A 27,440-nucleotide genomic window follows, 5' to 3' on the forward strand; every position below is an offset into this window, starting at 1 on the left:
GCAGATTTCTGGACCTAAAATTATTTAATGTAGGGTCTTAACTGGGTTCACTTATTCATCTGCTGCCAGCTATAGGTCAGTCTGTGCCTCCACTGAAGGTGGATAGCCTTGTCTGGAAAGATCAAGGTGGCTGGGGCTGGGCTTCACAAACCTTATCCTCTAGCAAGCTAGTTGAGGCACGTCCTTTTCCTGGTGAGATATTCGATCACACAAGCACCTCTGAAGCCTCTCTTTGTGTCACATGTCTATCTTCTCCCATTGGCCCCAAGCAGGTCACATGACCCTGAGACAAGGGTGGGGCCAGGGGGCCTACGGTGCGTATTTGGTAGGGGGATGGGTAAGAGGAATCAGGGTCATCAATGCAGTCAATCCACGGCAATGTATATTTCACCTAAATATAGAGTGTATAGAAATCGGAAGCAAGGTTTAAATGGAAAGGGTTTTAAAAAGAGACATTGCATTTATGTCTTCCTGAGAGAGGAGTTTCTCCCCAGTTTTTTTTTTCTTTATAGATTTTAAACAAACGCAAAACTATCCTACTAAAGTAACTCAGAAAGCAGATCTACTCCATGGGGTGCCTGGGCGACTCCCTTGGTTAAGCATCTACTTGGGGCTCAGGTCAGGATCTTGGGGTCCTGGGATCAAGCCCCACATGGGGCTCCCTGCCCAGGGGGAAGCCTGCTTCTCCCTCTCCCTCCACCTCTCCACCCTGCTCAGGCTCGCTCGCTCTCTGTCACCCTCCCTCACTCCCTCCCTCTCTCTCTCTCAAATTAAAAAAAAAGAAAAAGTAGATCTACTCCAGCCAAAATAAAATTTTAATCTACAATAGATAGAAATTTTATATCCACCTGCATAGCTCTGTAGTAAATGGCTGTTCTGAACCTACATGAATGCAAAGAACAGGTTAGCAAATAAAAAAGGGTGTCAGTTAATTTCTCGGGGGGAAAATGTTCTTTCTGAACCAAAAGTTATCATGGTTTATTTTTTCTTATACAAAAAGTTTTTTCCCAAAGGAATTTATATGTATATAAAACATAAATTTACTTATTTATAAATTTATTTATAAAATTGTTATAATGTTATATATGTTATTTATAAAGATATAATATAAAGGTACAAAGAATGCCTTCCCTAAAATTTTCTTCAGAATTTGGTCCATGGACAAACTGGAAATATCATAGCACATAAATGTGTGTCTGAGAAACAGAACCTAACAAAGACCATTTCTCTACCAACAAAGTTAATGATCTAAATGATTCCAGACTCTCTAAAAATGACAGTTGAGGTGGAAAGGGGAGTTTGGTGTGAATTAAACATATGATTTGTCTTCAGTCAGAAAACTTACTATATAATCACCCCTTTGTTTTTCTGTTTAGGCAGCGCCGGAACTTAGTCTTTAAAGGAGGATTAAGGAGAAACAGGAAGTTTGGGCTGCTCTAAATCCAGCCTTCATAGCCACAACCTTCCAGCAGGCAGGAAGGAGGAAGACAGCATGTCCCCACGCTCAGAAGTATAAGTGGCACTTCATTTACTTCCTGCCACCCAGAACTTAGTCACATAGCTGCACCTGCCAGTGAGGGAGGCTGGGAAATGTGGTCTCCATTCTGAACAGCCGATGCTTAGATAGAATTTGGTAGCTCTGTAACCAGCAGAAGGAGAAAATGAACATTGATGGAACCTGGCAGGGGACGGGGGTGTTGTGAAATGGTAGCTCTTTCACAGTAGGCAATCTCTTCTGGGGACTCTCTGTGCTGGAGAGCTCAAGCACTTCCTCATTTAGTTTTTCTCAGAAATCATGCTCACCAACGCTAGTGACTGAATCCAGGAATTGGACCTGCTTCTACCTCCACTTTCTTCTTTCTGCATTCCCTGGGCTCCCAATACCAAAAGGTGATGGGGGAGGGGGGCGCCTGGGTGGCTCGGTCCATTAAACATTCAACTCTTGGTTTCTGCTCAGGTCATGATCTCAGGGTGGTGAGATCAAGCCCAGAGTGGGCTCCACTCTTGTCCCCCTCTCTCTGCTCCTCTCCCTGCTCACTTCACTCTCTCTCTCTAAAATAAATTAATAAATAAAATCTTTTCTTAAAAAAAAGGTGATGGGAACATTGTCAGGAATGAAAAGAAAATGGAAACTCAGAGAGGAACCTCCATGTTTGTCACAGTGCCCACCATTAAACGTGAGCTGAACGACGGAGTGTTTGATGATTCAGACAAGATGGCCCCTTGGCTTAAAATAGTCACAGCCTAAACTGGGAGTTTAGGAAAACTAAAAAAGCTTGTGGGGAGGAAAAATGTCGATATCCATAGCAGTTCAGGAGGTTAAGCTCTCCTAGTTAAGAAACAATGAATTCAGACCAAAGCACCATCAGATTACCCTGTGACCACTTACAGAGCCTCTTCCTCCTTTTTCCTTAGAATGGCTAGGGATTTTTCCAGACGAGATGGGCAGTATAGAACTTGGGGCTGGTAGAACAAGCAAGGAGGGGTAAGGGGTAACAGTGGGCTCACTTGCCAAGCGCTGGATGGGCATAACTGCTATTTTCCAAAGACTCTTCGAGTTTGGTCCCAGAAGCGAACTGAAGACAAATGCTTACTTAAAATTGTGTTTATCACCCTGCACCACATCCTTGGTCTTACCCAATATGCTATTTAGAAAATGTGAAATACGGGGCGCCTGGGTGGCTCAGTCAGTTAAGCATCTGCCTTCAGCACAGGTCATGGTCCCCGGGGCCCAGGATCGAGTCCCGCATCGGGCTCCCTGCTCAGCGGGAGCCTACTTCTCCCTCTGCCTGCCGCTCTCCCTGCACGCTCGCTCGCTCGCTCTCTGACAAATAAATAAAATCTTAAAAAAAAAAAAAAAAGAAAATGTGAAATAATAGGGCCTGATCCAACAATCTAGTAACCCTAGTGCTTAGCTGGGGAAGCTAAGAATGAATGTTGGTTGACATTTTAATTTTTTTTAAATTTTATTTTATTATGTTAATCACCATGCAATACATCGTTAGTTTTTGATGTGGTGATCCACAATTCATTGTTTTCGTTGACATTTTATTTATTTGACACAGAGAGAGACAGGGAGAGCAGGAACACAAGCAGGGGGAGTGGGAGAGGGAGAAGCAGGCTTCCCGCGGAGCAGGGAGCACGATGCGGGGCTCGATCCCGGGAACGTGGGATCATGACCTGAGCCGAAGGCAGACGCTTAACGACTGAGCCACCCAGGCGCCCCTGTTTTTGTTGACATTTTAATAGCAGGCATTATTAGGTAGTTTTTGGTTTGTGGATTTTTTTCCCCACACATAAGAAAGAACCAGGATTGGGGCACCTGGGTGACTCAGTCGTTAAGTGTCTGCCTTCGGCTCAGGTCATGATCCCACGGTCCCGGGATCAAGCCCCGCATCGGGATCCCTGCTCGGCGGGAAGCCTGCTTCTCTCTCTCCCTCTCCCACTCCCCCTGCTTGTGTTCCCTCTCTCACTGTGTCTCTGTCAAATAAATAAATAAAATCTTAAAAAAAAAAAAAAACAGGATTATGCCTTCTAACTTCATGGCAATAAGAAATACATAAGTTTTGACAATCCTTGGTAGCTTAGAGTTATTTCTCACTATGCACATAAACCAGTACAGACCCTCCTGAGTCTAACCTTTCGCCAGATACGGGCTGCAGATGAACGCGCTCTTGGGCTTATGGGTGCTAGGATTCTGTGCATCTGATGTTGAGCCTTGGGCTTGCCGAAATGATAACCCCAAGCGTTCTCTCCTGCTTTTCTCTCCGCCCTCCCACCCAGCTGTGAAGTTCGGCAGGATGTCCAAGAAGCAGAGGGACAGCCTGTATGCTGAGGTGCAGAAGCACCAGCAACGGCTGCAGGAGCAGCGGCAGCAGCAGAGCGGGGAGGCCGAAGCACTGGCCAGGGTGTACGGCGGCAGCATCAGCAACGGCCTCAGCAGCCTGAACAGCGAGGCCGGGGGCACTTACGCCAACGGACACGTCATCGACCTGCCCAAGTCCGAGGGGTATTACAGCGTGGATTCCGGCCAGCCGTCCCCGGATCAGTCAGGACTTGACATGACTGGAATCAAACAGATAAAGCAAGAACCCATCTATGACCTCACGTCCGTACCCAACTTGTTTACCTATAGCTCTTTCAACAACGGGCAGCTAGCGCCGGGGATAACGATGACTGAAATCGGTAAGTGGGAGTCGCCTCCCAGCTCCTTTTTGGTAATTCTGCTTTGAAGTCGCCTTGGTCCTGTGTATTATGGTCGTGCTCATAGGTCTAGGTTCGATGGCTTGCGTGCCTGGCTTCTAGCGAAAAACACTATTTGATTTAAAAGTTTTTTGTGATAAATGTCATTGGTCCCCTGCCCCATAAAAGTTGATGTCAAGTGAAGGAAGAAAGAAGAAATGATCAACAGGAAGATGCTATCTGTAAAGAACAGATGCTCTCTGTTGAATTTGGGTTCATCACTGAAGGAAAACCGTTATTGGTATAAACAGGAGAATTTCAGCAAGTATTCAGAGTGATACCATTCAAAATAAAATAGCTAAGGGATGTAGAAGTAGTATGTAATACCTGAATGAACAGGGCTCCAGATCTTCCTCTAAGATAACTTGGGACTCGCCAGAAGCAAATGGTACCTCAGTTTCCTTCTTTTTAAAGGCAGAGGGGTAGACCAGAAGACCGCTATGTCTCTTGTAAATCTGAATTCAAGAATTCTACCTGGGAATCGAGTCTAAATTCCTGGCAGTGAAAAGAGGGTAGTCTGGAATGTTACAGAACATATGAGCAACCAATAAGTTACACTGAATATTGCAGCTTTATTTTACCCTGCTAAGCTCAGGAGTCTATTAAATGTTTAACCAGTTGATCTCATTAACTAACTGCCCTAAAAATATTGATGTAAGTTTAATCCATGAGCCTCCTGGGTCATGAAGTTGCCTGTTAACAGTAGCCTAGAAGAGCTACATGAAGAGTGGCTCTATCAGGCTTCATTGTGTTACTTGGTATGGGGGGGTGGGAGGGAAGTGATCTAGGCCTCAGGAACCTTGGAGAAGCCTCCTCCTCATGTCCTGCCCTGAGAGGTGGCAGAACCAGGGTCACTAAGAACCAGGCCACCTGAGTTCAGATGCTAACTCTGGCTTATTATTTAAGCTGGAACCCAAGTTCCTGGATCCCAGTTTGCTCATCTTTAAAAAAGGAAAAGTATTAGTTCCTAGATCACACAGTCGTAGTAAGAATTAAATGAGTTCATACTTGCAAAACAGAGCAATGTTTGATACTCAGCAAGTGTTCAATGGTTATTATTTGCATGCCAGTCACCTTCTCTGTCTAAACTATGAGTAGGAGCCCAAAGCCTACGAGTGTTTTAAATAAAGTTGATGTGAACACATAATGAAGTACATGCCATATGTATCTTGGCTACTTCTACCATCTGGTTGAGGAAGATGTGATGTTATACAGTTATAAAACCTGAAACATTATGTCTCTTTTTTAGCAATTTAGCATGTGACAGTGAGTAAAGAAGTTGTTGACAAAGCACCTGCAATGACATTCACAGCTGAGAGATATAGAAAACTAAGCATCAGCTATCATGACAAATACTCATATTTATTGCTACCCTTAACCTTGGTTTTTTAACTATGTCATAGGCACTTCACACGCATTTAATTTTCACAAACGTCTTATAAGTAAAAATATGATTCCCATTTTACAGATGTGGAAATAGAGGCTTAGGGGTGTCTCATGGCCTTTCCTGGGTCCTTTGGTTCCATCCAGGCAGTCTGATTCCAGTCCTTTTGCTTATCCATTATTCTGCTACCTGCTCTGGGTTTAATATCCACAAACTGCACTGTCAACCAACTGGGTCAGTCTTTTAAAGTGGAGTCGCTCCAGGTGCCTGGGGGGGTTCAGTCAGTTAAGCATCTAACTCTTGATTTTGGCTCAGGTCATGATCTTGGGGTTGTGAGATTGAGCCCCACATCGGGCTCCACACTGGGCATGAAGCCTGGTTAAGATTCTCTCTCTCCCTTACCCTCTGCCCCTCCCCCTTTCTCCCTCTCTTAAAAAAAAATTTTTTTAATAAATAAAGTGGAGTCACTTAGTCTTTCCAATGAGACATATTAAAAAGAAAAAGAAATAGGCACCATTTTTTGCTTTTATCCTCCTTCATATCTAAGTATCTGAGTCTGGTCTTGATTTTGAATATATGTATAAAACATAATGAGGCAGAAACTCATAATCTTTGGGCAGTCTTCTGCCCCATACCCCAAAGGAAAGGCTTCTAAGAATTCAGAAACCGCAATTTCTTTGTGATTTAGAATCAGTTAGAAGTATTAGGGAGAGAGAACTACAGCCAAAGCCATCAGGTCTGGGTGCGCATCTCCCAGTAGCTTTTCCTCTCTGGCCCTCAGTCTATTTATTTATGAACTGATGCATTTGGACTAGATGATTTCAAAACTCATCCAGAGTTTCTACAGACATCAACACCCAGAAAAAACTAGCATATATTTTTCCTATTTCTCCATACCATTAGTCTTTAGGAATCTCTAGCTATGCTATGAAGTTTTGGGGGTTTCTTCCATCGGACTTTGAGGGATGCAACTGGCTTGCCGGGCTGCTATTCCCATGTTTAGCAGGCTCCCAAACCTAAGTAGTGACTTGGTTCACATTTCGTTTGAACAACAGTGCCATCTAGTGGACACAAACTGCCGTGGGTATCAAAGGCAGATAACCTATGACAAGCCACAGAATTGCGGCACACTGTTCTTTCTTGCACCATCCAAAAAACTGTCGCTCATGTCACTAAAACACCACGTCCGCAGCGGTACCGTTGGGCAAAAAGCATCAGTGGTATGGGATGGTGGTGAAGAACTCTGGTTGTAAAGCTGAATTGCCTGAGTTCAAAACCTGCCCTTTCCCGAGGGCAGTTTCCCTAATCTCTTTGGGTCTGTTGTAAACCTGGAGCAATAGTCCCACAGAGGGTGTTGATGAAATGAGTTAATGTTCACAAGTTCTTCGGAGGGCACCTAGCAAGCATAAGCTGTATTATTATTATTAATGTAATTGGTATTACAATGTGATTCCTATCATTATAATTAATAACACTAGTGGTTGTTACAAGTAATATAATTACCTTTTCTTGAGCACCTGCACTGTGCTGAGCAAGATCCTCCGTTTAATTCTCATCACAGTTGTATTGTGCCTATCACGGAGGTAGGCGTATGTCCATTTTACAGATGAAAAAAGAAAAGGCTCCAAAGTTACAAAACCTGTAAAAAAGCAAAAGCAGCATGTGAGCTCAGGTCTGCGTAACATCAGAAGCCATTCTTTGGACCATTGTGCTGTATGTCCTCCCACCAAACAAAGGGAGCCCCTCGCAAGTTAATTGGCATTCGCACAACAAACCTGCTTAGTGTTTGCTGCCTGTCTGCCATCCTTCTAGGTGGTACAAAGAGCGCCCAGAGTGAGAACGCTGACATTTTGACCTGCCTTGATTAATGAGCATCTATACTAATCTGGCTGGTGGCAAGCTGTCCCAGAAAGAACTCTGTGCAGACAAAATAGAAAATCTGGTTTTAGCCACATTCTCACTGGGTGAATTGAAGGCGATAGGACACTAAAGAATTTTTGAACATCATTCTTGGCTATTAGAAGCCCTGGTCTTCTTCCCCTGGTTTCTGAAGGAATAATGAACTGTGTACAAGCAGGACATTATTCTGATATTGAGTTTGTCATAAAAGCAGCTGTTTTTTAAAACCAGTTTTGGGAATAGTCCATGTAGAATATGGTCTTATAGCTTGGAATTAATTTAATCAAACCACATGTGTAAGAACCATGAAACAACTGTATAAGCAACAGTAGGCTCGTCCCAAAAAAGCGAGTTGAAGGAATGTCAGGAAAGTCAGGAATATTCCCCAGAAAATCCAAGCTTATCTTTCTAAAAATATACCAAAGAAACTACAAACTTCTTAGTTTGGAGTATGGAGTATGGAGAGAAGTATAGAAAATGCATGTTAGCCATTTTGAGCCTCAGAGGTGGATAGGGAAGAAATCATCCCATTTTGCAGATGAAGAAATTAAGAGATTTCTCTAGAACACAGAGTTAGGTGACAAAGCTTAAATTCTGATGTAGATAACTCTACTACCCTAGACTACCAGGCATTCTTTGGAAAACATATTTTTGAAATGTGCCAGGCCTTCAAGACCAGCAGATCACGGCTCCTGCCCTCACCAGCTAAGAGCCAGACATGAGAACAAACGATTGCAATTCAGTGTGTCATATATTGTAAGTCTTGGATGTGGTGGTACCACAGACCCTCCTGGAGGTGAGGGAGATGGGGGGTATTGCTTACTCTGAGCCATATCTCTTAACAGGAATGGTTTATTCTCATGGTCTTGGAAATAGAAAACAAAATGCGGGTAAACAAAAATATGAAACATTTCAAGAATTATATCCTTGGGTTTCTCAAAATCCCGTAGGATAAAAAGCCATGAAATAAGACAAGGATGAAAGTAAGATGCAAATTAATATTTAGGCAGGAGTATTAACTGGGCTTAGCTGGAACTTTATTTCAAGCTGGCGTGAGGCTGTGTTATATCTTCGGGGATGAAATTTTGCAGTTGTGGGTGGCAGGGAGAGGACACGGGCTAACAGATACCCAGCGAGTGAGCAAGCAAAGAAGGAAGGGGAGGCTCCTGTATGTGCTCCCCACTGTAGCTCTTAGATGGGTTGGGGGATTCTATAGGACCAGTCCTCTTAATGAAAGCTCATTTAAGCTCAAAGATGATTGACAGCATATCTGCGAGGTACTAAACAAGACAGTTCAAATAGCCAAACAATATGCTTTTAAAAACGGTGGGGGGGGGGGGGGACATCCATCAAATTACCTGTGAGGCTAAGTGGATAAATTACCTTTTACACACATCGCCTGAATTTGTTGTTGCTTTTAGCAATTTTCTCTCCAAAGACAAAGAAATGTGAATTCCTTGGTCTCTCCTATATAATCTTAAATATAGATTTAATTTCCTGTTTCTTGTGTCCTCTATTTATGGAGCCTGGCATAAAAACTAGACATAAACCTTTTTTTTTTAATTACCTATTCCAGAGGCTGAGTGTTACTAGAGGAGATTACACAGAGATTGGTATGAAAGTGACCTAGTCCCTTTTATACTACTATTGAATTCTATCAAGTCTACATAGAAACATAGAAGATCTCACTAGCGTGCTTTATTTGGGAGAATTCTATCGACATTGGTGTTTCAATTGTTACTTATTAAGAACCTCAGGCAGGTGCTATGGTCTTACGGTGGCACCTTTAAGGGCTTATGCTTCTACACATAAATCTTTTATAACTGCTTAACTCTATCTGTGCATATCCACACGTATAGTTAACAAATATACATTTCTCTATGCATAATTAACGACTCATTCAGAAATGGTGCAGAGAATAGAATTCAATTCTAGCTATGTATTTCCTTTGTCCGCAGTGGCACTGGTAGCAAACACAACTGGGCATGTGATTCGGGAGCAACTGTCTAGTAAGTCATTGAAATAAATAAAAGTAGACCAAATTCGTGAGAAAAATCATTCAAGCAGCATGGGGAAAGGAAAGCCCGGTGTCTTTCATTCCCCGTTCCTTGCTTTGAAGGTAGACATCTTGGGAACGTCCACTGTCTTCCAGTACCTCTTGCTCCCCCCACCCCTGCCAACCACAGGCCCTTTGCAGGCAGTTTAGGGACCATATATTGAAATTGAAAATCCTTATTCCACATACTAGCCATGTGAACTTGTTCAAAATTAGTTCGGCTTTCTGAGGTTCAGCGTCTTTGTCAGAGAAATAAGGTGGGTTGGGTTAAAGGACGTTGGAGGATTATGACTCTCCCACCTGCTGGCGGGAGGTTTAGCCCTCTGTACAAATATTCCCTCTGTTATAGCCACTTCCCAAAGACAAGGATAGGGTGGTAGAGAGGAGGGACTTACAGGTAACTAGGCTGTTCTGCAAGATGCTCAAGTCCCTTGCCTGCGGCTGTAGCCACCCACGCCTCCCTCACAGCGGGGCGGACCCACGGGGTGGGGTGACCCTGTCAGTGATAAAGTTAATAACCACAGTCAAACCGGAACTGTGCACCAGCCTCTTCCCTCCATCCACCCTCCTGAAAACAAAACAAGACAAAAACAAGAAACCAGATTAAAATGAGCGTCAAAGATCACCAGAGACAGCTCAAGAAGAGGGTGGCAAGCAATCTCCAAATACCCCGAGTTCATGTTCATCCAATGTGAAGGATGGGATACTGTACAGAAACCTCTTCAGGGTAAATCCGCCTGTCCTCACTGGCCTGCTCCATCCTGACTACCTCCCTGAGCCTCTCTTGTGGGAAAAGAGGAGGCTGTAAAATGAAGATATGTTCTTGACTGCTAAGGGGCCTTAGCCTTAGCCCCAGACCTACCAGGTTACCTTGGGCACTGGAGAGGGTCTTACTTGACTCCTCTGAAATTTTCACGCCCCCTTGTTCTTTGCCACCTACAGAAGAGGCTGCTATTTCTAGAATCCTGTTTTCTATCTCAAGAGAAATTTCCCAAATATGGGGACTGGGCTAATCAGCTCCAGTGGTCACATTTCTGCGATCTCTACCATGGCCACACTCTTGTCTTAACTAGTCCATGGCTGTGCACTATTCTAGAGTGTCCTGGGACAAAGAACTATAGTTCTTTGCTAGGGTCGTTCAAATCTGTATCTTTCTAGATATCCTTTCATAACCTCACGAAGATGATCTAAAATCACCTAGTGATATGTTGTAGCCACTCTAGTACCAAGCTCTGTGCACTTACTGGCATAATGTATACAAAAGCACTTTGTGACCAGCAAGGCTCCAAACAAATAGAAAGATGGTTTACATTATAAGCGATACAAAGATATATGCTCAGTTCAAGTGCTTGTACATGTATGCATATCAGTCACTGTGTGCTTTACCTCTATTAATACAGCTTTCCTAATGTGCTAGCATTCACTCCATTAGGTAAACATTCTAACTCACATTTTCTCTTTTGAGTTGAAATTGCACAAAACTGATCTTCCTCAGTGGACTTTTCCTAGAGATACTAGTTCAGGATTAATTTTGGACTCAGAATTAGAACTTCATAAGAAAACTGTAAAATCCACCAACAAGGAAGGAAGGGAGGGAGGGGGGAGGGAAGGAAGGAAGGAAGGAAGATGCTCCTGAGAAGCTGTCAGAAAACCAATTCCACTTTATACGCTGAATTTCAAAAGCCATGGTAGATATGAAATATTCTGCAGTAAGGAAGAGGAAGGGAGATTTCAAGAGGTTCTGCCGACAACTTGTCAAGGGGGGGAAATGTTTATGCTTACGAGATAGCCTCTGAAACAGTCCCCACGATCAAACGTCATTTCTGGTCATTACAAGCTTTGACACTGGCTCTGAGCAAGAGCCCTGAATTGCTTTTCCACAGATGCGGGGTGGAGATGTACTGTTTTAGCCACATTTCCACACACCTATCTTGGGAAGAGCTTGGTTAGGGCTAAAGTACCACGAGGGCCGTCATGGAACACAGAAATGTCATTTGATGGCCAGGTCACCGGAAGTGAAGGCACTTTGGTGTTACCGGCATAGGACACAACCAACCTGAGAGGCTCTCCCTGTCAACAGGCTTAGGATTTACTCCTGTGAGGTTTGCGAGAGTAGGGGGACCTGTGGGAAATGTTCCTCGCTGGAAAGACTTTTTTCCTTGTTTGTTTTATTCTTATTTTATTGTTTTGATTTCATTTTAGGCTCTAAACTTTCCTGTGGCAAAAAACTTTCAACCCTAAGGAGAAAAAATGTACTATTTAAATTTGAGCCATGTTTCTGAGGCCCATTGGGGAGATGCTCTCTTGTTGTAGGACGACTTAGAGCTAGACTACTTAGAAAACACTTATTTTAAAACATTAGTCGACTAAAGGTATTATTTAAGGAATCAAGTAACTTTTTAAAATTTAGATTAAATGTTTGCAAATGTAAAAGTTACCTCCCAAGATTTCCTCTGAAGTAGTTCTTTCTAAAGGTCAGAAGTGCATTGACTAAATTTCCAAAAGGAAGAGGGGGGATTGCTTCAGTTTAAATTTGTGGTCAATCCAAAGGTCAACAAAATCTAAATAGTAAAAGTCAATCCTGATGATGGCCCTGAGCAATTTTCATAATTAGGTTTTCATCGTTTGCGACCCGCTCATTGTCCTTCGAGTACTGTATGGAGGCATAGTCTTTTGAAGAGAGGAGGGAAAGATTTTAATGGACTCTGGTTGCACTGCTCTTGTTTGTCCCATCTGAGACTCTTCAGTCCTCTTATGCTCTGTAACTCCGCAAGACTCCCCCTCGTGAGTCAAAACAAAGAGACATTCTCATGGAGCCCCTCAGACTCAAGTAGCCATGTTTCACACAGCCCTTGGAAGATGTCTCTCCTACCAAATCCTTCTGTAGTTAGAAAATCAAAAACACTAGGACTTTAAGATGTTAAGTGACTTCCCAAAGGGCGCAAAGTAAAAATCTGAAGGGGTCCATGTTGGCTTCCTCTGTCTTACAAGATAGCTCCCTTCGAACTCATTAGTTCCAGGACATCAAAGTAAGTTGATGTTTCCTGATTGTTCTGTGAAGGAGGTCTTTCACTATGAAAGTTAACTTTGAAATGTAATGTTTTCATAAAAGATTCTTTCTCAGTGTTATTTACTAGTTTGAAGAAAGGGAACTGTAATTTCCCAAAAGTTAGACATATACACTATCACAATAAAACAAAACACTTTTGATCCCAAATGGCTTTCCATTATGAAAGTATTAAGAAAGAAAGCACCCTCTTAGATGGTTAATCTGTTTTGCTGCTTTGTGATGCTTTTTTGTGTGGCTTATACTCTGCTTAGACACAAAAGCTAATATAGATTCTTTCAGTTTTTCTTTCTGCTTTACATTGTGCTTTCTTACCTTCTATTTAAAGTGTTCTTTGGGGCATTTGGGTGGCTCAGTTGGTTAAGCGACTGCCTTCAGCTCAGGTCATGATCCCAGGGTCCTGGGATCGAGTCCCGCATCGGGCTCCCTGCTCAGTAGGGAGCCTGCTTTTCCCTTACCCTCTCCCTCTGTGATCTCTCGCACTCTCTCTCAAATAAATAAAATCTTTAAAAAAAATTTTTTTAAATAAAGTACCTTACCTGAGCTTCCTAAAATTTGTAAATAGTAACCATTTTTATTAACCATCCATTCACTCAGTCTTTGCCCAGATATTATTATTACTTGTAGTAATAGTAATAGAATTTTTTCATTGTTTTTCTCTGTGTTCATATTTCACTGAACTATGTTGATCACATTTTCATCATTTTTTTATAGTTAATTACATAATCTCATATTTGGTTAATATAATTTTTCTGAAGAATTCTAAGAACATTTTGGTTCATGTCTACATGAAGTAAACATCTATCATTTTTTGATATAATAATCAGCAATAGAATTTGTATGAAAAGGAGACCAGAAGCTATCTTAATTCACTGGTGAGGGAGTAATGGGTGGTTAGACCATGAAACTGAGCCAACAAAGGAGTTATAGACTATTTATGCTCCCCAACTCCTTCTTAAAAGAATTTGAGAAACCAAATGCTAAAAATGTATGACTTTCCTATTGAGGCTATGCATCACTAATAGGTGGCTCTTTTAAGCTTAAATGTTATTGAGGTTTTTATGCTAACAGGACAGTTCTATTTATGCCTAAAAAATAACAATCTCTAAATAGAGATTGGAAAAATCAGAAAGGTCTTGAAATTGACACTGTCCTCCCTGACAGTCACCTATTACACCCTAACCAGTGCACTTATTCCATTTAATGACAGAAAACTTACAAAACTACTAGTCTATGGTCAAAAAGACAAAAATGCGCACTTGGTTAAATGTTTCACCTTTCAACCAGTTGTTCTAATATATTATAGTTAGTGCCTCAGAGCATGGATTCTGAGGAATCTTGATACTCTGAAAACCTAATGCAGGCACTTAAAACTTGCCTTGAGCAAGTCCGTAGAGATATCATGGCATTAATTCAAAGTGAATCCCCTAAGAATTCCACTTTCACACCCGTAGTACAAACGAAACAGAGAATTGAGTGGTTCTCTAGATCCTTAAGGCAAGTGATAAATTAAAAATTCATTAATCATTTTGATTGAGGCTGAACTAAATAGTATTTTAGGGAGAATACTTCCAAGTTTAAAAGAAATCCCTTGTGGAGGAAAATGAATAGAGGGTATAGTTCACCAAGAAGAAACCATCCTTTCTTATGAAAAAAAAAAAAAAAAAAGGAGGGAGAGGAGAAAGAATTAGGAAGTTCAGGTGCAAGGCCCTTCGAGTGCTATATATAGCGTGGAGTCTCAGCTTTCTCTCGCCTTGGTACAGTTGGGCCACGGGTGCTCTTGGTAATAGCATGGAAAGCAGCAGTTTTTAAAGATATACTCAACTCTCCCCGCTCCCAGGATGTGGGATTCTAATGAAACCACCTGTGTAATCCGTGTCAGAGATGCTGCAGCCTTTGGAGAGCACCATTTGCTGAAATGTCTAGTGAGAGCTAAAATAAGCCCCTTTGGTGGAAAAAACCCGCTGAGTGGTTGAAATCAGAGCTGCAGAAGGTCACTTGCTATTTTAGAAGCTGCAAGCTGGTCCTCATTTTATAGCATTACAGTTATAAACAAGAAATTGTCACCTTGTCAGTATACTTATTTCTCACCAAAATATACACACGTAGCCTTTTTTTCTACAAAGAATTAGGTAATTTGGATGATTTGTTTCCAAACTTCGCTTTACTCTGTGGATCAGTATTATGCAAAATTATTTTCCATGTATTTCTTTAAGCGTTACTTCAAAATACTATTTTTACATTATGTGATATGACTGATCTTTAAAACTCCATTTACCTTTGTGAACTTTATCATATACATTTCAACCATCTCTAAATGCCTTAAGGAAGGCTTCTTAGATTTATTCAACAGATGACAATGAAGATTGATGAGGATGGGGGAGGGGTGTGGAAGTCCTTTAAGTCTCAGAGAAGAGGGAGCCAGTTCACTTCTGAAATTATTTAGATACAGTCCATTTGGAAATGGAAGAAGGAGGTTAGTTCCAGCCCCAGGGTTCTATAATTTTTGCACACACTGTTGAGAATTACCATCAATTTTATTCTAGCTTTCCCTTCGAAAATTTAATTTTTCTCTTATTGCCCACATGGTAAGTGGATTTAAGATTACCCCTAAGAGTTCCAGGGAAGTGTGACAATTTTAACAATATTTTGGGGGTTTTTTTCCCCATCATAAATGATCAAGTATATTTGCTTTATATCAGTTATTTTCTAAGCCTCTTTGTTGGGATATGATTGGCGTACAAAAAGCTATACATATCCTTTAAATATACAACTTAGTGAGTTTGGAGAAAAGTACAGTCTGTTAGCCACAATCTGTGCCATAAACGTATCCCTGTATCAATTATTTTAAAGATTTCTAGGATTATTCTTATACTTGGATTGGATGTTGTTTCTGTCTCCTAAAGTTACTTAATACGAGGAGTTACAAACTTTGCTAGTCGGTTATAAGTCTTATGTTCCAACAAGCCTTCCTTCAAGAAAAGTATCAGGGTCAAAGTCCAAAAGCAAAACAGCAATTTTATCAGGAGAGGGATGTGGAGAGAAAGCGAGAGCAAGACATTGCTCATGAAATTAACAAATAGAAAATAAGGCTCATGGACTTGACATTAACCTGTAATTACACACCCAGTTTTTCTTCACAGCACCAGTGTTTGCATTTTACCTTATCGTGATTGAAAAGAAACGACTAGACAGAGCATATAAGATTGTTTTTCTCATTCCTTGACATCGCTTTATTAGCTATCAAAGCAGCCCCTGTACTCTTAGTGAATTGGACAAACCTCTGTCTCACTGAACGTATACCGAGTCTTAACTCCTGAGACAATGGAGCCCCGTCTTTATAGCCACTTAAGAAACTTCTAGCCTCATCCCTGCTCTCAGGAAGAACAGGGCAGGGTTCATGGACATTGCCCCTGAAGGCGGGAGACCTTCCCCTTTGTCAGCCATCTGGGCCATAGTCCCGTCGAAGCCCTCGTCCCAGCACAGTGCGGTGGGCTCCTGCTTGGACGTGTGCCATCCGCAGCCGAAGCTGGCTAAAGAATCCGATGAAAACTAGGCTCTGACCAGCAAGCGCAATCCAAGTCCGGGAAACGGATGAAAGGTGTGCGATTGCCCAGAAAGATTCCATATCCTCTGCTCTTTTACCTCAGTCTCTTTGTCTGGACTTCTCATGCCGTCGGTCCCTGAAGAGGACTGAGTGTACTATTACCTTTTCTATTTTTCCAGGCAAGGACTCTTGAAAGTTCCTTTGGCTCCTAGCAGGAACTTGGCATACGGCATTCTTTGTTGCTCCCTTTGTCCCTTCTTAAATCCTTCTTCCCTTTTCACAACCGCAGACTCTCAGTGCAGGCTGACCATCTCCTCTGATGGCCGTGCATCTTTCTAATGGACAGAATGAGCCCTCAAGCACTGCTCCCAGGGGCCTGAGTCTAGCTTTACCCTGTGGTTTATTGACCCACAGCTCGCCTTTGCATGGCAGACTCGCGGGAGAATGTGGAGAAGGGCCGCTCTGCAGCTGCTTCGCCCTCGTTGATATTCATAACTCTTATGTCAAACAGAGGTTTACCTTTTATTTCTTACCACAAGGGTGTGGGAAATAATAGTGCGCGTTCCATGCTTGACCTCAAAGCCATTGGCGAGTGCTTAGGCTTTAAGATCATCTAACACAGGACAGTATAAGCTTTCTAAAATCCTTTGTGAAATACAGCAGAAAATAGAATAGGTGGGTGGGTGGGTGGATGGACGGACGGACGGACGGACGGACATTTTCAGTATTACCTTTACTAACTCAACATTGGTTGAGCACCTTCCATATTTAATGCTCTCCGTCTCTCACCGCCACACACACTGGTCCTGGGCACCCCACTTCAGAACTGTCTTAAATCCAGAGCCGCCTCATATCTTGCTTGACTCCTTCGCACTACAGCCTGATTAATCTCACATACTCCCTCACGCCCCTTCATCTTCTTTGCCCTGGCTAAGGTCACCTTTGAAAAACAAAAACCCGACTGGGTCATTCCTGCTCCACAGCTTCCACCAGCTGCCTAACGATAAAAAATCCATATTCCTCGGCCTGGCTCACTCAGCTGTTGGGTCTCTGGTGCCAGTTTGCATCCCCGGTCTCATTTCTTCCATTTCTCTACGCACTCTATGCTGCCAGCACGACAGAGTTCTTGCCAGAAAGGACAGACCTGATTTCAAATCACCATTTGCTGGCTCTATAAAAATGGCTCTAGAGTCACTCTTTCCCTCAGTAAAAGGGAAATTGGTTGTAAAATGTAGGGCTTATAAAGAGCAGAAATTACCTAGCTCCTAACAGCTGTCCGTGTGTGCCTTTGTAAGATCATTCCCTCTACCTGAGGTGTGCCTTTCTCTTCTCCACGTGACAACCCCTGCTCAGACCCAGACCAACAGGCTCCTTCTCTATGGTCATTTTTCTGCCTCCCCCAGACTGAGTTAGATACATTCATCTTTGGGGCTCCCACAATAACTCAAGGGCATTTAGTATGTCATGATATGGTATCTGATATGATATATGAGACTGTAAGACCCTTTGAAAAAAGACAATGTCCTTTTCAAAAAAAATCTCTACCTTAACCTGGCATATAATAGCTTTTGTTGAATGAGTATACGAAGGCACTATGCTGGCTCTGCAGTCCAGTTCTTGAAAAGCACACACACAACCTTGAAGGGTACGGAACAAACGGATCCCCACAAATAAGCACAATGCAAGTCTGAGCGGAATAAGGGCTCAGTCGGATGTAGACTGAGTGTAACAGTGGCCGACCCTTCTACCTGAGGTCACAGAGAAGCAGGGAAAACTCCGCAGGGAGTGGACCTCTGAGCTGAGTCCTAAAGCATGCGTGTGGATTTTACTTCCAATTTTGCTTCACCTGTCTGTGTATTTATTATGCCCACCTCTCCTTATGCCCTGTAGGACCCCAAGCTTTGGTGGCAGAAGGCTAGAGATTTTTTGAACCTTGGCCAGGAGTTCCCAGGAGATGGCATAAAGGGACAGATGAAGCGTTTTTCATAATGCAGTTTTGAGTGGCACTTCTAGTATTGCTTGTAAACCCCAAAGCCTGTAACTTACTGACAAATCAGCATATCTTTGAAGATGAAAACAGACTATACCAAGAAGATAAAGGTTTAAAAACTAGGAAGCCATAGAAATCTTATGTTTTCATTATATACTTACTGAGGAAGAGATACTTTTTTTTAGATTCTAAGTAATTAGACTGCCCAAGTGAAATTGAAAAATGATGAACCATGACATACCAATCTATTTTAATATGATGTATAAAGTAATTCCTGCCCTTTTTTTTTTTACAACATAGGAGGATATTCAATAAAATTTTGAATATAGGATTTTTTAAAGAAAGGATTTTAGAATTTGATAAGCAATGAGAGTCTAGAAATTCAGCTCAATGCTGAATCCAATAGAGCGTAACTATAATCATAATTTAGCATTTTGTAGCATCTTCTACATCTAGCACTTAATGGTTCTGATTGAAAAACTCTAATAAATATTGAAATATCTTCCTTCAGTAGCACTGGTTGCAAAATTAAATATCCCTGTTTTGTGTCCGTTGGAGACATCACATTACTTCCCTGATGACAAATTCTATAGAGTGATCACTGTGGCTAGCATTTCTTCAGTGTTTATAATGTACTAGGCAATGAGCTATACAAGATTTTTTATTCGGCAAGCTCATTGGAGGCACAAGCTTGCATGTTTTTATTCTCTACAGCACCAAACCTCAATATACTTCACGCCACAGGGGCGCCTGGGTGGCTCAGTCCTTAAGCGTCTGCCTTTGGCTCAGGTCATGATCCCAGGGTCCTGGGATCGAGCCCCACATTGAGCTCCCTGCTCGGCGGGAGGCCTGCTTCTCCCTCTCCCATTCCTCCTGCTTGTGTTCCTGCTCTCGCTATCTCTCTCTCTCTCTGTCAAATAAATAAAATCTTAAAAAAAAAAAAATATATATATATATATATATTTCACGCCACATATACCAGAAGTTTAGCGAGGTAAAAAGAAGGTACCTCGGCACCACTTTGGGTGTTATCCTGTAGGAATGAAATATGGCTATTTAGAACAGAAATTGCATCTGAAATTGCATAACCGGAAACACTAGAAAAATTCTATTTCTGTATGAGCCAAGAACAGTTATTAGGCAGAAAAAAGGTTTGGTCATCTTCCTTCTTCTCATCCCACCTGTGCAGAATCCCTGTGTACCTTGGTTCCCAAGATCTCACACTATTCACGTGTTCAAATGGCTGAGGGGATTTTGAGGGAACCTCCTACCTACTCTAACTTCAGGGGACTCGTTGCGGGTTTTGAAGGAGATCTGTTATGTCTGGTTCTATTGTTCAACTTCCATACCTCCAAACCCAGAATGTTCAGTATTTAAGATACAATATCTAATACAATTCATTTGAGATGAACGGCCCCAAAAGACTGATTTTGTTCCTACTGTTTTATGAATGTAATCATTTTCTCATTTTAACCTTTTTAAAGAGAAATTTCATCTTATAAAAAATTAGAAAGGAGAATATAATGGTCACTGTGACCCAACTTCAATAATTATCACCTCATGAGTCAATACTGTCTCATTTATGTTCCCTCTCCCGTTATTTATCATGTAAGATATTTATATGGTTCCAAAGTCAAATCTACAAAAATAACATCAGAGCACCTAGCTTCTACCTTGTCCTTCTCTCTTCTCTTTCCTCTGTAGAGAACTTATCTGTTTAGATTATTGTTTTATCCTCTCTTTAAAAATATAAGCCAATAGAGTTATATTTAAATTCCCCCATTCTAACATAAACAATGGGAGTCCAGTGATTTTCAAAATATTTTAAAGTCTTTGGAGTACAAATGTCAAGAGTGTTAGTGGTCTCCTAGGCCAAGAAGCAGGAAATATAGTCATTTGTATTTATTTTAAAAATAACTATTTGTACATTTTACAACTTGTAAAGCCCCAGGTTTGTGACCAAAAGGGGGAGAAAAAGGCAGCAAATTTTGATTAAAAGACTGGAAATTGAGGGGCGCCTGGGTGGCTCAGTCAGTTAAGCATCTGCCTTAAGCTCAGGTCATGATCTCAGGGTCCTGGGATCAAGTCCCACATCTGGCTCCCTGCTCAGTGGGGAGTCTGCTGCTCGCTCTGCCCTTCCCCCCACTGTGAGCTGCTCTCTCTCTCTCTCTGTCTCAAATAAATAAAATCTTAAAAAAAGAAAAACCTGAAAATTGAAAAAAAGACAATAGTTAGGAGATACATAGGTGGATAGTAGTGTTAGACATTAATACAATCGGAGTGTCTCCAAAGGGATTCCTGTAGTAAACATTAACAGCTAGTTTCTTCGCAGAGCGGGAATTTATTCATAAACCCTCAAACTGATATTCCTTCTCACAGATCGAATTGCACAGAACATCATTAAGTCCCATCTGGAGACATGTCAGTACACCATGGAGGAGCTACACCAGCTGGCGTGGCAGACCCACACCTATGAAGAAATTAAAGCGTATCAAAGCAAGGTACTCTGAGAAAATAGGAGACCATTTTTCCTGGGATTTCTCTATTTCTGGCTTTCTCAAACCTCAGCATTACTGACATTGGGGTTGGATAATTCTTTGTGTAGGGACTGTCCCGCACATCATCCCTGGTCTCTACCCACCAGATGCCACTAGCAATCCCGTCACACAGTTGTGACGATCAGATGTCTCCAGATACTGCCAAATGTTCCCTGGGAGGCAAAACTGCCCCAGTTAAAAAACACTGCCCTATTTGAGGGACCAGGGAGACTGTGCCCACATCAGATGACTTTACGACCTCTCATGATGGCTTCCAGGGGCCAGGCAAGGAAGAGAAACAATTGAGAAATTGTAGCAATAATAATAGTTGCAAATTTACACTACAAAGATATGCAATAACGCATCCTACATGTTTTTTCTTGCCCTAAACGTCAAAGAAAAACAGGATAACTCACCTCATATTATTATTATTTATTATTACTATTATTATTATTATTACTTTGTATCCATTCGAGAAGTTTTTGAGAGAAGGAATTTGCTATTGTTATATAGTCACATTACTATCCTTTGGGATTGAGAGCCACAATTACAAGATCTACCAGTAAATGAAATTTTAAATAAAATACATAAATGTGTCTATATCTTAACATATGCAGGTCTCCTGGCTTGGTCATTCAGTAGAGCATGCTTGATCTCAGGATCGTGATCTTGATCTCGGGATCGTGAGTTTGAGTCCCACGTCGGGTCTAGAGATTATTTAAAAATAAAATCTAAAAAAAATATGTAAATGAATAAATGTATGATTATAACATTGATTTTTCTCCCCTGGAACAATTAAATCTTACCCGTCTTATATAAATAAGGAGACAAAAGCACAGGTATTGTTAGGATCAATAAAAAGCAGAATCCATACACTTGGATTTACGTTTCCCGTTCCAAGGAAAATAATGCAAGGATCAAAATACATTTCAGAGCTTCTAAATTACTTAAGAGAGTGATTTGATTTGAGGTCTTTCCCCGTGCAATTCTTTTTATACCAAACAGCACTCTCCGTAAGTTCTGGAAAAAGAACACAATGTAAAAATCTTACAAGTTTAGTGTTCATTTAGGTGCCCACGAACATGACCGGATCAAAGCCTGGGAACGAAATTACTGCTCCTCAGTGCGAGAGTTTGTTTTCCCAAAAATGGACTAAGAGCTTGAGTTTGTTTAGGGGAAGAGGAAGGGAAAGAGCAAAGAAACTATAAACTTCTATCTTTACATATTATTTCAATGCTTCCCTTGTTTTAGTCTCAGTACCTTGACAATTGTGGTGTATCAAGGTTCGAACAGGTCTGAAGAGTACATTAGGAAATATTGTCCACCTCTTTTAAAGGAACTGGGTACATTCCGGCCTTGGGTAAGCACCAGTAGGGAAACCCTATTTCATGGACTCTGCACGTTGTTCTTTGCTCCATGTACATTCTGTGTCTTCTCTCCTGAAGTCCAGGGAAGCGCTGTGGCAGCAATGCGCCATCCAGATCACGCACGCTATCCAGTATGTGGTAGAGTTCGCCAAGCGGATAACGGGCTTCATGGAGCTCTGTCAGAATGATCAAATTCTCCTTCTGAAGTCAGGTAAGCAAGCAGAGGATTCATGGGGGGCCTGTTGGAGACCGGGGTGTGGTCAACCCTTCACTCAGTGTTCGTTCTGGAAAATCGTCCTTCCAATATGTAGTTCATTTTTACCACCCACACTGTCAGCCAACTCCCAGAGGAAACTCTTGGTAATAAAAATGCCCTGATACTCATTCAGTTCCCCTTTGAAGTCAAATACAATTTTGCTTATTGAAAGTAGAGCTATTAATTGCGGAGGTTCAGATACCTAGCCTGACAGGCAGTGCAAGTAATTAGCGTGTCAAGGTGGCTGAAATGCTGAGCTGGCTCTAAAACGTGCTACTTGCCTTCTGGGGGGGGGGGGGGGGGGGAATCCAGGCTAGCAGCACGCTGCCTCTGTGGTCATTTCCCATCATTTTAATGAGGATAGCCTGCAGCCAGTATATACCCGGAGAAACTCCCTGAGCGCTAATCTTCCCCTCCCCTTCTCTCACACATGCTCTCTGACTCACACACAGTCACTTAGGAAAGTCTGTGCGTGAGTGACTTTGCAGATGCTATTACCCAAACAGGAAACAAATTTTCTTTCTTGACCCCCACCCGCCTTTGAAAATAGAAAATAAGAACCATCATAATGTTTGTTAACCTTCATGGACCTGGGCCATGGTATATAGACTTGTGTGTGTCATAACATACTTTATATATGTTCATGTTTACTCACGCCATCTCATGGAGTCTGGGGACATTGGTATTGTTTCCATCTTATGGGAGGACTGGAAGATTCAGAGAAGTGAAGGGCTGAATTCAGTATCACAAAGCCAGTATGTGGCAAAGCTGCCATTTGAACTTGGGCCAGGTAGAATAGTTAGAAGTTGCTGTGCTGCTTTACCACATGATTAAAGATGAAACAAACCTTGACTTGAACATGAACTTGGTCTATCAGTTATCTATTGCTGGGTACAAATGACCCTGAAGCCTCGTTCTAACGACAGTCATCACGGACTTTGCTCCCAAAACTACACTGTGAGTGGGGCTCAGCAAGCGATGGCTTGTCTTTTGCTCCACGTGGGGATCACTGAGGTGACTTGACTGAGGACAGCAGGATCCCCTCACATGGCTGGCAGTGTGTGCTGGTTGAGTCCCGAGTTCAGCCAAGGGTCTGGGCAGCAGCCCAGCTCCTATCCATGTATGTCAGCCTCTCCACAGCCTCTCATAGCATGCTTGCTAGGTTTCAAAAGCTAGCACTCCAAGAGAACAAGGCCAGAGTGCAGAGCATTCTCCTGGCTTAGCTGTGTTACTTCTACGCCTCCCTATTAGTCAAGGCAGCATGATGGCGCACCTGGACTCTAGGGTAGGAGATGTGGATCCTCCCCCCCCTTTTTTTTCCCAAAGATTTTATTTATTTGAGAGAGAGAGAATGAGAGATAGCACAAGAGGAAAGAGGGTCAGAGGGAGAAGCAGACTCCCCGCTGGGCAGGGAGCCCGATGCGGGACTCGATCCCGGGACTCCAGGACCGTGACCTGAGCCGAAGGCAGTCGCTTAACCAACTGAGCCACCCAGGCGCCCCTAGATCCTCCTTCTTGATGAGGGAGTGGTAAGGCTCTTGAAAAGCATGTGGGATGAAAGATCCTTTTTTTTTAAATTCTTTTTTTTTAATATTTTATTTATTTATTCATGAGAGACAGAGGGAGAGAGAGAGGGAGAGAGAAGCAGGCTCCCAAGGAGCAGGGAGCCCAATGCAGGACTCGATCCCAGGACCCTGGGATCATGACCTGAGCCGAAGGCAGATGCTTAACCATCTGAGCCACCCAGGTGCCCTGGAAGATACTTTTGTGACTCTCTCTGGGGAAAAAAAAAAAAAAAAATCTGCCATATTTGATACGTGCCCTTGAGCTCACCTCTCTAGATGGCAGTTCCCTCATTTGCAAAATAAAATGAAGGAGTAGAAATGATGGATTCCAAACTTACAATTGCATTGGCAGCATCGGAGGAGCTTACTGACTGTTCTGAATCGTAGGCATCATCCAAAGCCCATGGATCGGAATCTTCTAGAAGGGAACCCAGGTCACTGTATTTCTAAGTCTCAGATACAACCAGTCCATAGATTGCCACTGGAGAACCACTGTGCCATATACTCTTCTGACATCTCTGCCTGCTGTAAAAAATGTTGACTCTAGTATGAAGGGCAGGGTACTTAACCTCCTTAAGCCTCCCGTAACTCACCCATAAAAAAGGGGGGGGGGCAATTAAAACTCACATGAAATGGTATTGTGAGGAGCAAATAAAATAATGTAAGGGGCCAAGGAAAGTGCCTTCCACCTTATAAATACTCAATAAATGGTACCTGTTATTGTTTTTGTCAGAAAAGCACTGTTTTAATTAAGATGTACAAATCTCCTTCTATATGGGAGCCCCTGTGCTAGGTGACATAGGAGGGAAAGCAAAGAGAAATCAGCAGATCAAAGAAAATAAGACACAGACCTAAATATTAAGTGGCAACATAAGAAAGGCACCACGGATACCCTGGCAAACACCATGGTGTAGCCAAATCACCTGTATGGTAGTTCCTCGGAACGTCAGTAAATGTTCAGAGGGCAAAACAAAGGCAGCAAACTAATTCAGTAAATATTTCGGGGTGCCTGGGTGGCTCAGTCAGGTAAGTCTCTGACTCTTGGTTTCAGCTCAGGTCACGGTCTCATGGGTCATGAGATGGAGCAGCGTGTAGGGCTCCACACTCAGCAGGGAGTCTCCTTGAGATTCTCTCTCCCTCTGCCTCTCCTCCCACTCACGCACTCTCTTCCTCTCAAATAAATAAATCATTTTTAAAAATAATAAAAATAAAATAGATATTTAGTAAGCACCTACTAGGTGCCAGGAACTTTTCTAGGTCCTGGAGATATAATAGTGAATAAAGTAGCCACAGCTACGTATGTTTGCGGACAAAGGTCCTGCCCTCTCTGTGCTAACAGGGAAGTCAGAGAAATGCTAGCTAGCATCAAGGTTGAACAAGTTCCCTCATGTTGAGGCTTCCCCAAGCCTTTGACCTGTGAATGTTGATTATAACTCTCCGAAGTGAGATCATATTCAGCATTTTGCCAAAACTCATTTGACCAAGAAAACTTCATTTCAAAGACATCAGAGGTCAGTGGTGCCCTCCAGAAACACCCTGAAGGAGTCCCTATGTAAAGTCGTCCTGTGCTGAAATATGCAAGGACTGTGGTAGAAACCGAGGCAGGGAGCACATGTGGCCGATAGCAAAACTTCTACAAAAGTGAACAAGCTGGACTTGCGTGCTTCTGAGCTCCTTGTGAATTCATGAGTTGTAACTACCTTTAATATTAGTCAAAAAAAGAAAAATATGTATGCTTCCCAAAAAACAGGTCGTTGCTGCCCTCCATTTTAGCCACCTTTACAGTCTATGTTATCTTTAATTCCTCACACAAGCATGAAGAGAGCTTTATTTTTTACTCGGGAAGGAATCTTGAGGTATTTCTGAATGGGTGCATCTGTGTGTCTGCGTGTGTGTGTGTTTTCAAGGTTTTTTTTTTCTTTTTTGAAGTCTCGTGGCCTTTACCTAATAACTTCTTTATTATCTCATGTATATACATATTTTATTTTTTTATTCATAGGTTGCTTGGAAGTGGTTTTAGTGAGAATGTGCCGTGCCTTCAACCCATTAAACAACACTGTCCTGTTTGAAGGAAAATATGGAGGAATGCAGATGTTCAAGGCCTTAGGTGAGTTTACCTTTGATGGTGACACAATTTTCTTAGCTGCCATCAGTTTCTCCACTCAGATCGAAGTTGGTAAATGAAATGCTATGATTCTTGAATGTGAACTAGCATCTCATGTGGTAAGGGCTGGACTAGGTGAGCCTCTAGTGTTTTATCTAACCCTTCAGATCTTACAGTTGTGCATCCTAGTATGAAAGGCAGGGGAGAACCACAGACCCCGTTGAGATTGACCACACCTCATTCAGAAATCAATGAAGACCAGTTCTGAAAGAACTGAATACATTCTAGATTATTCTTTGTAAGATCAGCTTTTATTTTCCTTCTAGCTCACTGCCTCATAGACCAGGTGTGGTCCATGGGTGATCTCTCAAGGGTCTTCTGTAAATGTATAATCATTAGTTAAGATATTTAATGAAAAGAAGAGCTCCTTCACTTGCTTCTCACCCACGGCGGTGACTTTCTTCCTGTTAATTGATGAAGTTCTGGGAGCACAGGGAGAGTGGGTGCCAGCCTGCCCCCAAAGGACCCCCAGACCATTCCTGTGGGTGGGCACACACAGAGTCAGTCTTTGGAAGTGTTGGGTATCATTCACATCCAGGCATCAGTACACGGTGCAGATAAGAATGGTAGCATAGATGGGCCAATGCCAGGAAAGGTTTAACGACTGGCAGTGCCATTTGCTCCATCCCTGGCCCCGGACACCACAGAAGCCCAGTGCCCTTTCACCTTTTGTGCTGTCAGTTGATACAGCGGCCAACAAGCAAGTCCGTCCGGCTGGTACTGTTTCCCTCCTGCAGTTGATACACATCCATGTCGTCTACAAGGCTCGATTTTCAAGAAAGGAGGAAAAGCCTTGGCAAGCAACTTGGGTATATTTCCAGCCTCATAAAATAAACATTTACCGAGGATCAGTGTGTAGGGATGAAGCATTCTTTTGCCAAAATTCACCATTGCTAAGCAACTGACCTACAAGGCATCCAGGAGAAGGTAAAAATAAATGAATGCCTGCCCCTCCGTAAGATTTTCAGGGAAGTTACCAACTTGAAAGCTACCTCCGCTTCGTTCTATAAGAAGATTTGAAAATCTCAGTTTGAGGGCGCCTGGGTGGCTCAGTTGGTTAAGCGACTGCCTTCGGCTCAGGTCATGATCCTGGAGTCCTGGGATCGAGTCCCACATCGGGCTCCCTGCTAAGCAGGGAGTCTGCTTCTCCCTCTGACCCTCCCCCTCATGTGCTCTCTCTCTCTCTCATTCTCGCTCTCTCAAATAAATAAATAAAATCTTTAAAAAAAAAAAAAAAAATCTCAGTTTGAGGCCTCTGGGCATTCTATGCTGCCAGGTTCCAGGGCCACTAAGACTGATAGCCCTTAGCCCCTTATGCACCATGTTTTCAGTTTTCTCTGAATGCTCTCTCTCTACTGAAGGATCC

At 42.4% G+C, this 27,440-nt stretch overlaps 1 protein-coding gene across 1 annotated transcript in view; it reads left to right on the forward strand.

Moving 5' to 3' along the window:
• The window catches only part of RORB (RAR related orphan receptor B), a 106,936-nt gene that overhangs the window by 63,060 nt on the left and 16,436 nt on the right, over positions 1-27,440 (forward strand). Inside the window, exons 6-9 of the mRNA XM_088018801.1 lie at positions 3,784-4,185; positions 20,565-20,686; positions 22,168-22,300; positions 25,910-26,017. Coding sequence (XP_087874927.1) covers positions 3,784-4,185; positions 20,565-20,686; positions 22,168-22,300; positions 25,910-26,017 — 765 coding nt within the window. The remainder of the gene's footprint in view (positions 1-3,783; positions 4,186-20,564; positions 20,687-22,167; positions 22,301-25,909; positions 26,018-27,440) is intronic.

The sequence above is a fragment of the Eumetopias jubatus genome, unplaced genomic scaffold (assembly GCF_037043125.1).
Source record: "Eumetopias jubatus isolate StellerSeaLion01/CBP00866 unplaced genomic scaffold, mEumJub1_p1.0 scaffold_15, whole genome shotgun sequence".
NCBI classification, from domain to species: Eukaryota; Metazoa; Chordata; class Mammalia; order Carnivora; family Otariidae; genus Eumetopias; species Eumetopias jubatus.